Raw genomic sequence first — 17,437 nt, 5'->3', positions numbered from 1 at the left:
TAAAAAAAATTCCAATTGAAAGAAAGAAAAAAATACAATAACCTCATTATATTGTGCTTGTTAAGAGACAAAGAAAAAGTGCAATGTAACAAAGTACAAAAAATTCTAGGCTTTTACTACACAGATTATACATGCTATGAAATCTATCCCCTATCCTTTCATCAGCAAGTGTTTGATGTACGTAAGTAAGCTGTTTTTAACTATTTTTTAATACCAAATTTTATTCATGGTTATATCGCATTAATGACATTTACGTAAACATTGATACCACGAACATCCATTTAACAATGACATTTAAAGCAAATACTGTTGATATAAAAACAACATATATCAGTTGCAATTTTATTATACAGTACTTTAAAATTTAAAAAACAAAATATTGAAGCAGCAGTGGCAAGTGGTGACATTTAATGATAGGGAAGCTGTGCGTACCCTGGATAGAATCATTGGAAGCAGCATTATATGATGTTTTGGTGTGTAGTATCTGTGTGAGGTTGGTGCTCTGTAAAACGCATGCGTGAATATGTATAATCTGGCTGCTTTACACCATTCAAATATTTTTACTGTGGAAGCTGTCCCATATTAGAAAATAGAGGGCTTCCATTGGGAATATGAATATATGAATTTATATTTGAATATACAATAGCAATCTTACTGTTTTTCACATGTAGTATAGAAATAAGATACATAATGCAGTTATAATAAAATACTAATTTTAATTAATTCAAAGTATGTTAAAATATGAAAATAATTGCACAATATGTATTTATATTTTAGAAAATACAAGGGAAACCATGCTTCCACAGTTTCCATGTACGATACGCCACTGCAAAGCAGAGAGAAAAATTTTAGAACTTTCCGTTTAAAAATAAATAAATCTTTTCCTTATGCATTATGCAGTGAATTCAAAATTTCACAGAAACTTGTGAGGAGATAGTACTTAAAACCAATAAATAAACAATTTTCTCAAAAACCAATGGGCCCTGGACGTCCTTTCAGCAGACTCTGTTTATTATTTAAGAAAAAAATTGGAGAAATTAAATCAATTCAAAAAAATAATAATTATATAATAGTAATATTACAAATAAATAATTTTGACTTGATCTTTTTGAAAAATAAACTAATAATTGTTATATTAGTCTATATTCCTCCTGAGCATCCCCATTTTATAAATGATATTTTTAAACAATATGAAAAATTGAAACATATTTCACCATTTGCTATTATAATAGGAGATCTGAATGCCCATATAGAACAACAAATGGATTTAGAATATAAAGGTCCAAACTTACTGATTCATAATATTCATAATATTCATAAATCTAAAGATAAAAAATATAATAATATGGAGATTCAATTACTTAAATATACTTCTCAATCTCAGCTATATATTTTAAATGGCAGAATTAATACTGATTTTCTGTCAGAATGTACATGTCTAAATAATAAAGGATACTCGACAATAGACTTAATAATATGCACAGAATTCTTAGTAGATCAATGTTTAAATATCCAGGTTTTAGATATTGATTTGTCTCATCACTTTCTGGTAAGAGCTGCTTTTGGAATCTCTCAAAGTCAATCTATTAACTACGAATTGACAATCTATCCAATAACCCAATATGAATACTGTCGATTTCAAGAGCAAATTAGCGAAAAGGTTAAATCCTTACTAAATACTTCCCTATTAGTGGGAATTGATAAATATACTCAATTGAAAAATTTAAATAAAACATTCATAAAAACACATAAGATAAAAAATCCTAAAACATTCAGGTTTATAAAACCTTGGTTTGATTTTAATTGCTACAAATTAAAATCACAGAAGAATAAAGCATTATGACAATTTAGGAAATCCAATTCGACTAACTTTTTACCAATATAGACAATTGAAAACTACATACTTTAACCTGCTAAAAACCAAAAAGTTAAATTACTTTAAAAACTTACAACGATTAATTGAAAATAAGAATAATGATCTTTTTTGGACAACTATTCAATAACTACGGAAGAAAAATCCTGATCAAACTGTATATATAGACTTTTCAATATGGTTGAACTATTTTAATAAATTTCCAGTGATAGATTCTCCTTCAAATATAGAATTGCCAAACTTAACAAACGAATTCTTGGATCCTCTGATAACATATGATGAAATGGAAGCTTCAATTCAAAAATTAAAACTGAAATCATCTCCAGGTCTGGATCTAATTACCACAAAATTTATAAAATTATTACCGCCATCAAGTAAACAAATGATTAGAGCTATTTAACTTTTTTTATAATTCCTCATTATACCCACCATCCTGGAACACAGCCAAAATACTCATCTATATATATAAAAATGAATGTATGTGTATGTCTGTCTGTCCTTCATGCATTACCACATTGTTTATCCGATTGCCATGAAACTTTGGGAAGTTGTTTAATACACTNCAATAAATCATCACCCAATGACGAATCTTCTCATGCCAGAAATGTTTAAAAAGAGAGCTCCAACCAGAGAAAGGAGCAGAAAAAGAAGTGGAGAAAAGAGAAAGTCACAGAGAGAGAAAGAGAATGGACGAGCACCAGAGCGAGAGTAGCTCAAGAGAAGACGAATAGTGAGTTGAATCAATTTCAATTCTCATAATCTTTCGAATACTGATTTTTCCCATTTCTTGAGCATCATCGACAGTTATGTCTCCCAAACGTCAATTGATTGGTCAATCTACATCTCAAGCACAAAAGAAAAAGGCATTACAAGCTTCAGAAACAGACGAGGAACGGAAAGAAAGATTAGAAGCCGATCGAGTCGCACTGCTCAAGCCCATTCTTCTCAAACGAACGAGCAACGAGAATCAAGATTGGAAGCTGATTGAGTATGCACTGCTCAAGCCCGCTTGAATGAAACAATTGACCAACGGGGAGTAAGACTGGGAACCAATTGAGAATGCACAGCTCAAGCCCGCTCGAATAAAACAATTGATCAACGGGGAGTAAGACTGGGAACCAATTGAGAACGCAATGTTTGATCCAGATGGACACTGCACGCTGATTTGAATCTTGCTGCATTCCATTATGATGCTGATTATGATTACAGTCTTCATCGAAGTGTCATTATTGAAAAAATGGACAAGTTATGCAAATTTTGCCATGCATTGAAATTCAAGAATACCAGGAATAAGCTGCGCAGGTGGAAAAGTGAAATTGCCAGAATTGCATTTACCACTCGAACCATTATCAATGTTGGTATCAGGTGACACAAGCCAGTTGAAACATTTCTTGGCAAACATACGCAAGTACAATTCATGTTTCCAAATGACATCGTTCAGTGCAACAGAAATCATATGTGACAATTATATGCCAATGTTCAAAGTGAAAGGGCAAATTTATCATCGTACTGGATCACTTCCACCACTGCCGGATTCAAATCACAAATTTCTCCAAATTTATTTCATGGGAGCCAGTGATGAACAAGTTGATCAACTTTGTCGATTCAATACCAGCACTAATTGAGAAATTGTTGCTGCATTACAAAATTTATTCGATCAATATAATGAATTAGTTCGACTGTTCAGGATGGCACTCGAGCGAATGTCTTTATTATTATGATTATGTACTTGTCATTAGAGCTGACAAAACACCAGCTGGCCAACATGAAAGACAATACAACACACCAACAATTAATGAAGTGGTGATCATCATAGTTGGCGAAGAATTTAACTTGCATGATATAGTTCTTCATCACAGAGATGGTAATGTTCAGCGAGTCTCCGAAACTCATCGCTCATACGATACATTGCAATATCCAATTTTATTCTGGCAAGGAGAAGATGGATATCATTTCAACATCAAAATGAGAAATCCACAAACAGATGAGGACACCAATAAGAAAGTGAGTGCCATGAATTACTATTCATATCAATTGATGATTCGTAAGAACACAGACAACCACATTTTGAAATGTCAGAAATTATTCCATCAATACATTGTCGATATGTATGCAAAAATTGAGACCAAACGACTTCTTTTCATTCAATTGAATCAAACCAAGCTGCGCTCTGAAGAATATATTCATTTACGTGATGTAATTGCTACTGATGGCAATCCCAATGAACTGGGAAAAATGTCATATTGCCGGCTACATTCACAGAAAGCCCACGGCACATGCATGAATATGCACAAGATGCAATGACTTATGTTCACGCATATGGCCATCCGGATTTATTCATAACATTTACATGCAATCCTACATGGGAAGAAATTAAAGATCTTCTGTTGCCTGGACAATCGTCTTCAGATCGCCATGACATCATTGCATGTGTGTTCAAGCAAAAATTGAAATCTATGATGGATTTCATTGTCAAACATGTTTTTGGGGAGACACGCTGTTGGATGTATTCCATTGAATGGCAGAAAAGAGGATTACCGCATGCACACATTTTGATTTGGTTGATTGACAAAATTACACCAGACAAAATTGATGAAGTCATCTCAGCAGAAATACCAGATGTCGACATTGATCCAGGCTTATTCGAAGTCATTACCAACAACATGATTCATGGTCCATGCGATGCGATCAACAATAATTCTCCGTGCATGAAGGATGAAAAATGCACAAGACGCTATCCACAACACTTACACGCCAAAACTATCACTGGAAATGATGGATATCCACAATATTGTCGACGATCAACTGAAGATGGTGGCAAATTCATCACTCTAAAAGTATGCAACAATGACATTGAAGTCGATAATCGTTGGGTTGTGCCATATTCACCATTACTCTCAAAGACATTCAAAGTACACATCAATGTCGAGTATTATAATTCAGTGAAATCGATCAAATACATTTGCAAATACTGTATGTCAACAAAGGAAGAGATATGGCAGTTTTTGGAGTGGGAAATGCATCTGCACCAATCAATGAAATCGATCGATATGAATTGAGATGCTACATTAGTACCAATGAAGCAGTTTGGCATATTTTCTCATTTCCAATTCATGAACGTCATCCAACAGTTGTTCATTTGGCAGTATATCTTGAAAATGGACAGTGCATGTATTTAAAAACAGAAAATGTACATGCAAGAGCATTATCGCCACCAAAAACAATGTTAACTGCATTCTTCTCATTGTTCAAAGATGATTTGTTCGCAAAAACGCTACTTTACTCAGAAGTGCCAAAATACTACACATGGAATGCATCAGCGAAAAAGTTTCAACGTCGTAAACAGGGGAAACCAGTTGAAGGATATCCGAATTTATAATCATCCTACGTGTTAGGCCGTCTGTATACAGTTCATCCAAACAATCAAGAATGTTTTAACTTGCAATTACTGTTACTTAATATATGTGGACCGAAATCCTTCCAAGAACTGAGAAGAGTAAATGGTGAAGTATGTGCGACCTATCGAGAAACTTGCCAAGAATTAAATCTTCTTGAAAACGATGCACAATGGGACACAACACTCTCTGATGCATCGAATACTGCTCAACCACAGCAAATACACACGTTATTTGCGATAATATTGACAACGTGTTTCCCTCCAATCCGAAAGATCTTTGGGAAAAATACAAAGATTACATGAGTGAAGACATCCTACGTTGTTTGCAAGCAACAAATCAGAATCCGGACATGCAATTCACACCACATGTGTATAATGAGGTGTTAGTTTTGATTGAGGATATACATTTGACAATCACTAACAAAGGATTGGGGCAGTTGGGAATGTGTGCACCGAATCGATCTGCAAATGATGCATATGATCGTGATTTGCAATGTAAAACACATTTCAATGTCGATGATTTGGGTACATTTCATGATTACGAATCTTCAAAAATTGGTTTCAGAACAACGCATTGTATATGACACAATAATGCAAGCAATTACAAATCAAAGGGGCGGATTGTATTTCATAGATGCGCCCGGAGGTACAGGCAAATTTTTCTCATTTCACTAATTTTGGCAACCGTTTGATCATGGAATAAAATTGCACTGGCAATTGCATCATCTGAAATTGCCATTGAATTTGCAAACCACTGAGACGCCAACATGCAATATCACCAAAAATTCTGGAATGGGCAAAGTTCTCCAAACATGTAAACTTATCATATGGGACGAATGCACAATGGCTCACAAAAAAGCATTGGAAGCACTTGATCATACACTGAAAGATTTGAGGGGAAATGGACAGCCCTTCGGTGGAGCACTCATTTTATTGTCTGGTGATTTTCGACAAACTCTGCCAGTTATACCATGTTCAACACCCGCTGATGAACTTAATGCATGCCTGAAATCATCAGTTCTATGGTGACATGTAAAGAAATTGACTTTGAAAACCAATATGCATGTTGAATTACAAAATGATGTATCCACCGAACATTTCACAAAACAATTGCTGGATATTGGGAATGGGAAGATGGCAATAGACAAATCTACACAATGTATCACATTGCCAACAAATTTTTGTAAGAAGACATCAACCAAAGGTGAATTGATTCAAAATGTTTTCCCAAATATCGCGCGGAATTACAAAATCATCAGTGGCTCAGTCCACATGCTATATTAGCAGCTAAGAACAAAGATGTCAATGACATCAATTTCAGCATTCAAAAAACAGAATACCAGGCGAAGCGACAATGTGTAAGGCCATTGATACTGTTATGAATCAAGACGAAGTTGTCAATTACCCAACGAAATTCTTGAATTCACTAGATTTGCCAGGAATGCTACCACACATTTTAACATTGAAAACTGGCGTGCCTATCATTCTTCTCCGTAACATCAATCCACCACAACTTTGCAATGGTACAAGACTTTCGATGAAAAAGATGATGAACAATGTCATCGAAGCTACAGTTTTGAATGGGAAATTCAAGGTGGAAGATGTACTGTTGCCACATGTTCCAATGATCCCAACAGATATGCCATTCAAATTCAAATGTTTGCAGTTTCTGGTGCGAATCACTTTTGCAATGACCATCAACAAAGCACAAGGACAATCGCTGCAAGTGTGTGGGCTGGATTTGGAGAATCTGTGCTTTTCACATGGACAACTGTATGTGGCTAGCTCAAGCGTCGGAAAAATTTCTGATTTATTTGTATACGCACCAGATGGAAATAATGTAATAATAATAAGTTTCAATAAAAATGATAAAATGTAAATTGAATTTTATCATAACGAGTTTGCNCAAACCATAATTTTAACATTGTTTCCATCTCAGGAATAATACCGCGACGTTTACGAATGATGTTTGAATGTAAAGACTGAGCATTTTTTACAGCTTCAAGAATTTTTTCTTTGCCTTTTATAATTGTTCTGACCGTCGATTCCGGTAGATCAAACTTTTTTCGCTAATTCACAAATTTTCATTTTTGTATTGAAGTCTATAATAATGTTAACTTTACATTCCAAAGATAAAGTTTTTCTTTTCTTGTTTGATGCAGAATAATCAGTTCTATTTCATTTAGATGACATAGTAGAGTCTGTCGAGTCTCCGTAGATATAACAAACACAGAAATAAATAACACAAAATAAATTGTAGCTATGTGTCGATTCCATGCAACACGTCTGAACATGTAAATCGAACAATAGTGTGGGGGGAGTGAGTAATCAAAAGTTGCATGGTGCTCAAACAAAAGATGAATCGACGAGATTTGAAAATCGCGTAACTCTGGGTTCACGTAAGTTGGGGTAGCGTAAGTCAAGTTATTACTGTATATAACAGAGGGAGGAGAGTAAAAACCAATCAAGCCCTAGAATTGACTAACTATAAAGAAGGAAAGAAAAGAGAGAGAGAAAGAGAGAATGAAATGTAAAACCAGTTTTCATGTGGCTATATTTTTAAATATCAATTCTTAGTAATCTATACCAGAGTAACCAAAAGTTTTTACATTAAAATGTTTGTTAACCTTTTTGAAAATAAACTGTTCTAGATGGAATATGAGATTACTTATTCTTATTCCTAATTATTAATCTATCAGTGGCAATTATATTTAGAACATCATTTATATGATTGTTGATAGCTGATTGATTAAAAATTTTTAATGTTTTACTTACTAGTTTCAGAAGATCAATTAACTTATAAGGATCTTCTCCAGTACTTAAATCAACAATATCTTGAGGAACACCATAATGAAGATAAGGACTTGGCTGTACACCTCGATTAAAAGTATTGCATCTGAATTCTGGAATCTATTAAAAACAGAAAAAAAATTTTATATTTAATTACTTAATTTCAGTACATTTATTCTTTTTATACATAAAACCATAATTATACATGAACAACTATATCAAACTTGTTAAAAATAATCAGAATAAAAAAGATAAAATTTATGCCAATAGATATTTATATTGATGTACTTCGTATATCATAATAGTATTGAAATATATTCTTTTGTATTCTTTCAATTAATTAATTTCATATTTAACTCACTGAAATATACATGTCTACTTTTTTTTAATAATGATAACCGTTTATATCTTTCAGCAAAAAATAATAATGAACAATTTAGTTCTCAGCATATATAGTACCTCTAAAGTGATACAAAAACAATAATAATAGAATATCATTGTTTTTATACATTCATCTCACATGTGAAAAATTGACTTCTGTTTACTGATAACATTAAATGTAGTGCATGCCATTTTATATACTCAATAGATTATTGAACAATAATAATCTAGTAAAGAGATTTTGTTTTAAAATTATTTTAAGAAGTAATCATTAAATTTACTGTAGTTATATCCGAATACTAAAAATAGATTGATGAAAATAAATAAAATTAAAAAGCAAGAATCTTTCTACAGACAGTTACGAGGATGTGAAACTTATGAAATGAGTAAGTTAAAAAATAAGCTAGTTTTGACCAAATTTTTAAAAATAACTCAAAAATCCTCAGAAATAAAAAATGTTAGGTGCAAAATATGAAAAAAATCCAGCAACAAGTTGCTTAATTTCCCCAGAAACATTTAAAATTTTGGTGATGCTACCTGTTATGTTATTTTATTTAAAAACTTCTATATTTTTAATTATTATAAAATGGCAAACAGTTTAATTTTGAGGGTAGAGATGAGTTTTATAAAAAATATTGTAAATGCTAATAATGACTAAAATTGTTAAGTTGAGATATGACATATGAACCCCTTTATCTCCCCACCCCATTGACTTTTAACCACCAAAATTTAATAGAATCAATCTCCTGATACACAAACCTCCTGCAAAATTTCAGAAATTTTTGACAAAAAGTACAGCAGTTATTAGGCTTCAAACAGAGTGAACAAAATTGTGCTTTCATACACACACACAAACATCCATACATATAGAAAAATCCGCCCAAATGTTTTTTTTTTTTTTTTGCATTTCTCAACATTTTGAGATAAAGTCTAAAAATGTAAAAATCTTGGGACATCGTTTTTTGATTAATTGCAATACTTTCCCTCTTTTATACAGTAATACCCCGAACTTACGCGATAGGTGGGATCGAGTGATAACCGTGTAAGTCGAATTCGCGTAAGTCGGAGTATAATTTCCCATATAAATACATACAAATAATTTTTTATTGGGGCTAGAGACTAAAGAAAACAATAATTTAGAAAACAATTTTTAATAAAATCTTAGATAATACATATGTATAACAAATTATATTATTATACAATTTTTCACATTTACTTGATTATCAAACCATAATTTTAACATTGTTTCCATCTCAGGAATAATACCGCGACGTTTACGAATGATGTTTGAATGTAAAGACTGAGCATTTTTTACAGCTTCAAGAATTTTTTCTTTGCCTTTTATAATTGTTCTGACCGTCGATTCCGGTAGATCAAACTTTTTTCGCTAATTCACAAATTTTCATTTTTGTATTGAAGTCTATAATAATGTTAACTTTACATTCCAAAGATAAAGTTTTTCTTTTCTTGTTTGATGCAGAATAATCAGTTCTATTTCATTTAGATGACATAGTAGAGTCTGTCGAGTCTCCGTAGATATAACAAACACAGAAATAAATAACACAAAATAAATTGTAGCTATGTGTCGATTCCATGCAACACGTCTGAACATGTAAATCGAACAATAGTGTGGGGGGAGTGAGTAATCAAAAGTTGCATGGTGCTCAAACAAAAGATGAATCGACGAGATTTGAAAATCGCGTAACTCTGGGTTCACGTAAGTTGGGGTAGCGTAAGTCAAGTTATTACTGTATATAACAGAGGGAGGAGAGTAAAAACCAATCAAGCCCTAGAATTGACTAACTATAAAGAAGGAAAGAAAAGAGAGAGAGAAAGAGAGAATGAAATGTAAAACCAGTTTTCATGTGGCTATATTTTTAAATATCAATTCTTAGTAATCTATACCAGAGTAACCAAAAGTTTTTACATTAAAATGTTTGTTAACCTTTTTGAAAATAAACTGTTCTAGATGGAATATGAGATTACTTATTCTTATTCCTAATTATTAATCTATCAGTGGCAATTATATTTAGAACATCATTTATATGATTGTTGATAGCTGATTGATTAAAAATTTTTAATGTTTTACTTACTAGTTTCAGAAGATCAATTAACTTATAAGGATCTTCTCCAGTACTTAAATCAACAATATCTTGAGGAACACCATAATGAAGATAAGGACTTGGCTGTACACCTCGATTAAAAGTATTGCATCTGAATTCTGGAATCTATTAAAAACAGAAAAAAATTTTATATTTAATTACTTAATTTCAGTACATTTATTCTTTTTATACATAAAACCATAATTATACATGAACAACTATATCAAACTTGTTAAAAATAATCAGAATAAAAAAGATAAAATTTATGCCAATAGATATTTATATTGAAAAATGTAATTATAATGTTATATATACAAATCTTATTACAAACGTGAATCTAAAAAATTCCATGTACACTTTCAAAAGCAATTCTAAACATTTACAGATATATTAAATTTGTTGTAAAATTTCAAAGTTTTGTTTTATTTTTTATTACAACAACAATGATTTTGAAAAAGCTATTATTTATAGAAAAATAAAAAATATTTTAATATACTAATTTTAAAAAATTACATCATATAAAATTTAGATAATGCAACATTATACAATTCAGACTTTTACATGAAAGAAGATGAGACTTCATTTGTAAATGGATTATTTTGCTTCTAATACAGAAAAGCAATCATTTTTGCAACCATAATTGTCAAGAAGACTGAGACTTTCATAATACATCTGGATTTACATTTTTCAATACAATGGAACTTCTGCCTTGAAGTGAATGTGGGTAAAAGAAAAATTCCAAGTTAAAAAGTTTAAAATTATTGAGGTTTGCCTCAAAATTACAAATTTCTGCCATTGGTTCATCACTAGTTACTAAAGACTTATATAATCCATATTTCCATACAGATAGTACTCTATTGTTTATATTTACTAACTTACATTACTAACCTGACTTAACTTAATAACTTAAAAATACTGATCCATTGTCTATATTTTTTAAATCTGCAATTATGTCTTTATCCAAGAGTTGTAATATATTTGATGTGTTTACTGGGAGAAAGAGCTATTAATGTTTGGCAAATTCAAGCATTGATGTTATGAGAAGAAACACCAAACATAAGCGAAATGTTCCTATTTTGAACTGCTAGTTTATGTTGTAGCATCCCAACCCATTAATGAAATATTTTTTCAGTCACTCATGCATTTACATTTGCTTCATACTTGAAAGGCAATTAATAAAAGCATCAAATTGTAACCTTTCATCCAGCGGAGACAACTTTTAGCTTCTGTTTCTATTGCAGTAAAATAATACAGTTACAGTTTTTTTTTTTTTTTTTTCCGCAAAGATTCGTCACCAGGGGAAGCCATAGTAATCTACATATACCAGCGCATTTCTTCAGTAGATATAAAGGCCAAAAATCCCCAATGGAAAGGATGAAAAACATGAAGATGGCTGTAAGACCCATGAACTCTAAGTTGAAATTTATAATTTTAATTAGATATTTTTCTGTGTTTTTAAAGGAATGTTTGTAAACTTGACGACCAAGTAGCCTAAAAAAGAAGGTCAGGTCGTCAAAAAGTTCTTGTTCTGGAACACGTGAAATGAATAAATGGTGTCTACCAAAAAAGGTTTTATATTTTTATTTTTTGGTCAGTCTGTGTCTTCAATTAACTTTTACACAGTTACAGTTGCTTAATTTGTTTCCCCATCATGGTATGACTCTCCTCATGTTGAAAATGTTTTAGTTGGAGCTGCATTTCTGAACAGTCTCATCTGCATTAAAATTATTATTCAAAGCATAGACTTCAAGGGTTATTTTTACTTTTAGTATCTTGTTTTTCATTCATGAATCTAAATTTGCACAATAATAAAATAATGTTTATTCTTAAGACTTACTTCTAACCCAAAACCATAAACGGTGCAAAACTTGACTGTACGTCCTTCACTAACATTTTTGAACCAATGGTTCTTTTTCAGGTGAAAAAAAACAGACAAAATAGGTTGGTTCAAAAACATTAGTGAAAGACATACAGTCAAGTTATGCACCATTTCTGATTTTGAATTAGAAGTAAGTCTTATATTTTGCGGTGTGCTTTTGATGTGTATTGTTTAATGTGTTTATTCTTTTACAAATTATAAAAACTTCGTGAATATCTTTGCTATCTTTCCATCTTTTATTTCAGCAACAGTCCAAAACAGAATTCTTATAATATTTATTTCATTTAATGTATTTTATTGTGAATTTGGATAATTTACTTGATGTTGCAAGACTATAGCCTCAAAAGAAAGGTTGTCTCCACATGACTATCTTTGAGAGACACAGCATTCACAGTTATGCATGTGACGATAAATACCTTTAAAGACCAGCAATCACTCATTGGCTTGAGCGTCCTGGAGAGGGAAGAAGAGTCCCTCACTGTTACTGAAGAGTCTTGAGCCTAGGTAATAATCCATGATATTAATATCCAGAATTGATGATAACTAGTTCAAGTCAATTGTTCTTTGTTCCAGAGTGGCTAAGGTATGGTGGACATGGCAGAAACCTGAGAAGATTGGCAATGGCAAAGTATTGTGGTGAATGAATTCTCTCTCTCACTCTGCTGTGTCCTTCTCTCACATTTCCTTTTATTTGTAGATTTGTCCTCTACATTCCAATGCCCAAATTTGGTAAACTTGTGCAAGGAGCTGGCTCCTAATCCAATCTCTTCTTTTTGGAAAAGTTCCTTTGATGAGTAAGATTTTCCAGAAGATGCATCACTTACATTGATGCATTGAAAGTTCCAAACATTCAGATTTTGGAATTCGATGATACTCTAACCTGATGCAGACTTTGAATAAGGTCGAAAGTGTTTAATAAATCGTCCAACAAACATTTTTGTTACTGGACATAAAGGTTCTTCAAGGGTTGTCATTAGCACCAATAATTAAGTTGAAAGATATCTTAATACAAAGGAAATGTTATCAAAGAGAAAATCTTATGAACTTTCTCCTTGATATTTGTCATCTTAGGTTTAAATAAAAATTTTTCATTTTAAACAAATATTAAATTACCTAAACTACAAAAATGCTAGCCTGGGTTCTCACAATTTTATCATCAGCAGCAGATTCATATCATAAAGAAACACAAATACAAAATTGTAACTTATAATCTTGGTCATTGTATAATCTTTCATTCTTGAAAGTTTGATTCTTTCTAGTAATTATTCATAAGCTTTAAGCTACATTTTTTATATTAGCACCAGGTTTTTTCAAATACATGAATCTAATCATTTCTAATTTATATCAATTCATTATTTAATCAGTACAAATCTTATTTGCTTTAATAAAGTAGTTAATGGGTTGTTCAAAAAGTAGTTTCATTTTTTACCACCAGTGGAATTAGTTGTATTTTTATCTACCAACTTCATTTTAAACCATATTGACATTATATATTTTGACAGCTGACATTTCAAGGCTTACTTGTAAAAAATTTTGTTTGATTATCTGCAATTGATTTTTTTGGCATCCCATCAAATATGGAAAATTGAAAGCAGCATTTTTGGCATATTTTGCTTTTTTTATTACCAAAAAGATAAAAATGCTGTTCAAGCAATAAAAAAATTGTGTCTACAAGCCCAGTTGAAGCTGATGAAGACAAAATAAAAGTATTGATTAAAGCAAACTGCCGATTAACAACACAAGAAATCACCATAATATTAAATTTGTCAAATTCAATCGTTTATGATCACTTGAAATGATTTGGTTTCGTTTCAAAGCTCGATACATGGGTTTCACATGTTCTTGAAGAAAGAGAGATGCTCTATCGCATTGACATCTGTGATTTTTTTCTAAAACATCAAGAAAATGATCCATTTTTGAAGTGAATCATAATTGATGATGAAAAATGGATTGTTTATAACAATATCAAATGCAAGTGATCACTCAGTAGAAGAGATGAGCCGGCTCAAAGCACTTCAAAAGCAGATACTCATAAAAAAAAAAGGCAAATCTCTCTGTTTGGTGGGATTTTAAGGGAACCTACCAGACAATTCCAAAATTGATTTGAAAGTGTATTGCCATCAACTGGACAAATTGAGTAATACCATCAAACAAAAAAGGTGTAGTGTTTCACCATGATAATGCAGACCTCACATAAGTTTGGTAACTCTTCAGAAACTGTTAGCACATCCTATCCAAGCTTGGATAGGATGTGCTACCACATCCACCATATTTGCCAGATCTGACACTCTTGGATTATTACTTGTTCTGGTCTTTACAAAATTTTTTAAATGGTAAACATTTACTTCAAACGAGGATGTCAAAAATCACTTGGATCAGTTTTTTGTAAGCAAAGATCAAAACTTTTATGAACATGAAATGTTACTATCAGAAAGATGGCAACATGTATTGGACCAAAATAGTCAATATATAATTCAATAAAATATTTATATATTATAAGAGAATTGTTTTTCCTCCCCTACAAAAAAAAAAACGAAATTACTTTCCAAACAATCCAATATAATTTAACAATTTTCTTTGTTTACAGCAACTTACCTCTTGATCACAATCTAAATTTTGAAGTTCATTCCAATCAAACAGTAGAGAATCTGTTAGTTTTCCAAAAGGATTAAAATCTACTAGTTGAACTAAATTCTAAGAAAAAAAGAAAAAAGTCAGAAACTCAGAAAAAATGAAAATTTAAATTATAGTGTTAAAAATTAATATTATGAAATTTATTTGATTATGAAAAACTAGTAGTCTGGACCAACCCCTAGTGGGCGTTCTAGTCATTCTGTGGTATAAATAATAAATTCATATCAATAGGGAATGTTTTCCACCTTCCTGTGAGGGAATTCCCCTTTCTGCTCCCATGGAGAGGGAAATTTATTCCCCTCCATGGGGAAGGGTAATCCTTAACTCTCTCCCCCATGGGAAAGGCATTCTAGCAGCAGCAGTGTCATTCCATAGTATAAATAATAAATTCATATCAATAATAAATTTTTATTACAAATAATAATAATTTATTGCTTATTTAAAATCATTGCTAGAGTGCCCTAGTGGGCATTTTAGCCATACCATTACAGATATACTGACACGCAATCAATGGCTTATATTATTAGATAATCAGAGAGCTTTGTAAAAATTCATATAATAAATAATTACAATTCTAAACAAATTAGTAGAAGAAATAGATTCAAAATTTATATTGTGAGGTTTGGCTTTGGAATACCTCTCGTCTCACTGGGGATGGCCATTATTAATCATTGAAAGATGAAATACATGTAAACCTCAGCTTTCTCAGACTATTGTCAAGATCTCCTGACACCAGTTAGGATAAACTATCTTGTGTCCTAACTCACGATTAGACTTTTCCAAATAGAAAAATATATATTAAAATTTACCGGAATTTTAAAAGGGTCTAATTTGAAACATGGGCCGACGATGGAGTTAGCCATAAACAAATCAAATGAGATAAAAATTAAAAGATATATTTATCAAGAAAGATTTGACAATATTTATATACAGAAAGGTTACATTCAAATTAATATTGTGAGATTAGCAGGGGGCCACTGGGCTCATCCCAAATGACCACTTACTCTGCAGCAGGTTGGTAAAACCCATTCTCGGCTTGTCGGATGGCTAGGAGGGCAAAAAATTGAGTGGGGAGTGCGTCAGTAAGTCGGCAGATGTCCTTCAGAGACAGGAGACAAGTTTAAAAACTAAACAAGCATTTATTTATATAACTAAGCTAGGATACATAGGTTAAATGCGATTAAATAAGTTCACTATATAAAGGGACGCTCTAATAGCTTTCCCGGCTAGTCTGAGAGTGTGTTCACAAAGCTCTAAAAAGTACAAATACCTCTATGCAGATATGTCTAATATGCGTTCGTTGAATATGTTCGTTAATGGCGATGGAAGTTCAAATGGCTGTGGTTGGTCGTATGCCCTTTCGGTCCGGAGTATGGAGACAAATATGGCACATCTACCAAGTATAACTTCCGAGGGATCACTCGGAGCTTCTGGGGACTCGAGCTTTTATACGTTATTCGTGGGAAATGAGTCACGTGATCGACTTCTGTTGCCACTTACGGTGCATTCCGATCAACTAACTGTCAACTTTCCCACCATAATGTGAAAACAATCTGTGACCTCCGATATACTTCTCACCAAGAGTGTTTTTTTTTCATCGGAGTTGTTTACAAAGATTTTTCCGACATCGGCGTAAAAATCGCGGAATCGCGGATTTCACAATATACAATGAACATACTAAGGAAACAAACTTCTAAAAAGAAATGATCCTTAAAGGAATAAGATTAAATAAGAACACATGTAATTTTTCTCTTAGTATTTTAACAAAAATTCACAGCAAAACTAATTACAAGGGCAAGATGAAAAGTTCTCGGCCTAACCCATAGATGGCACTACTACAAATGAAAGTATCATCTGGTTATGTTTCCAAACTTGTTACAAAAGTAAATACCAAGTGTGAATTTGATCAGACAAATAGTTGTTTTTATACGGCTGTTTAAAGTAAGCATTGTGTGTGTTTTTGATAAAATGAATAAACTTGAATATCATTCCATCATAAAATTCTTCGTTTTGGATGGTTTATCACCAACAGAAATTTATTCAAAGTTAGTAAAAGTGTATAAGGAGTCTGCACCTTCGTTATCAACAGTAAAAAAATGGGCACCAGAGTTTAAATGTAGTCGTACATCGATTGAAGATGATCCACGTGAAGGACGGCCAAAAACTGCAACTACCGAAGAAAATATCAAGAGGATACACAATATGGTTCTAGATGATCGATGATTAAAGGTGTATGAGATAGCTAAGGCTGTAGGCATCTCAGAAGAAAGGGTAAGGCACATTTTACATGAAGAACTCAGTATGAGAAAGCTTTGCGCAAGATGGGTGCCGCATTTGTTAAATGCTGATCATAAACAAATGAGAAATCAACTTTCTCATCA

General features: G+C 32.1%; 1 protein-coding gene and 1 pseudogene across 1 annotated transcript in view; one reads left to right on the top strand and one right to left on the bottom strand.

Moving 5' to 3' along the window:
• The first annotated feature begins 2,442 nt into the window (after positions 1-2,442).
• On the top strand, positions 2,443-7,932 carry LOC111618010 (annotated as a pseudogene).
• LOC111618009 (cell division cycle protein 123 homolog) overlaps positions 7,627-17,437 on the bottom strand; it is a 57,648-nt gene continuing 47,837 nt past the window's right edge. Inside the window, 4 exon segments of the mRNA XM_023359428.1 lie at positions 7,627-8,180; positions 8,255-8,273; positions 10,428-10,669; positions 15,018-15,116. Of these exon segments, the coding sequence (XP_023215196.1) occupies positions 7,935-8,180; positions 8,255-8,273; positions 10,428-10,669; positions 15,018-15,116 (606 nt within the window). The 3' untranslated portion in view covers positions 7,627-7,934.

The sequence above is a fragment of the Centruroides sculpturatus genome, unplaced genomic scaffold, assembly GCF_000671375.1.
Source record: "Centruroides sculpturatus isolate CEXI.00-Female unplaced genomic scaffold, Cexi_2.0 scaffold36, whole genome shotgun sequence".
Lineage (NCBI taxonomy): Eukaryota > Metazoa > Arthropoda > Arachnida > Scorpiones > Buthidae > Centruroides > Centruroides sculpturatus.
The sequence above is the reverse complement of the archived record's forward strand: the minus strand, read 5'-3'. Positions and strand labels throughout refer to the sequence as shown.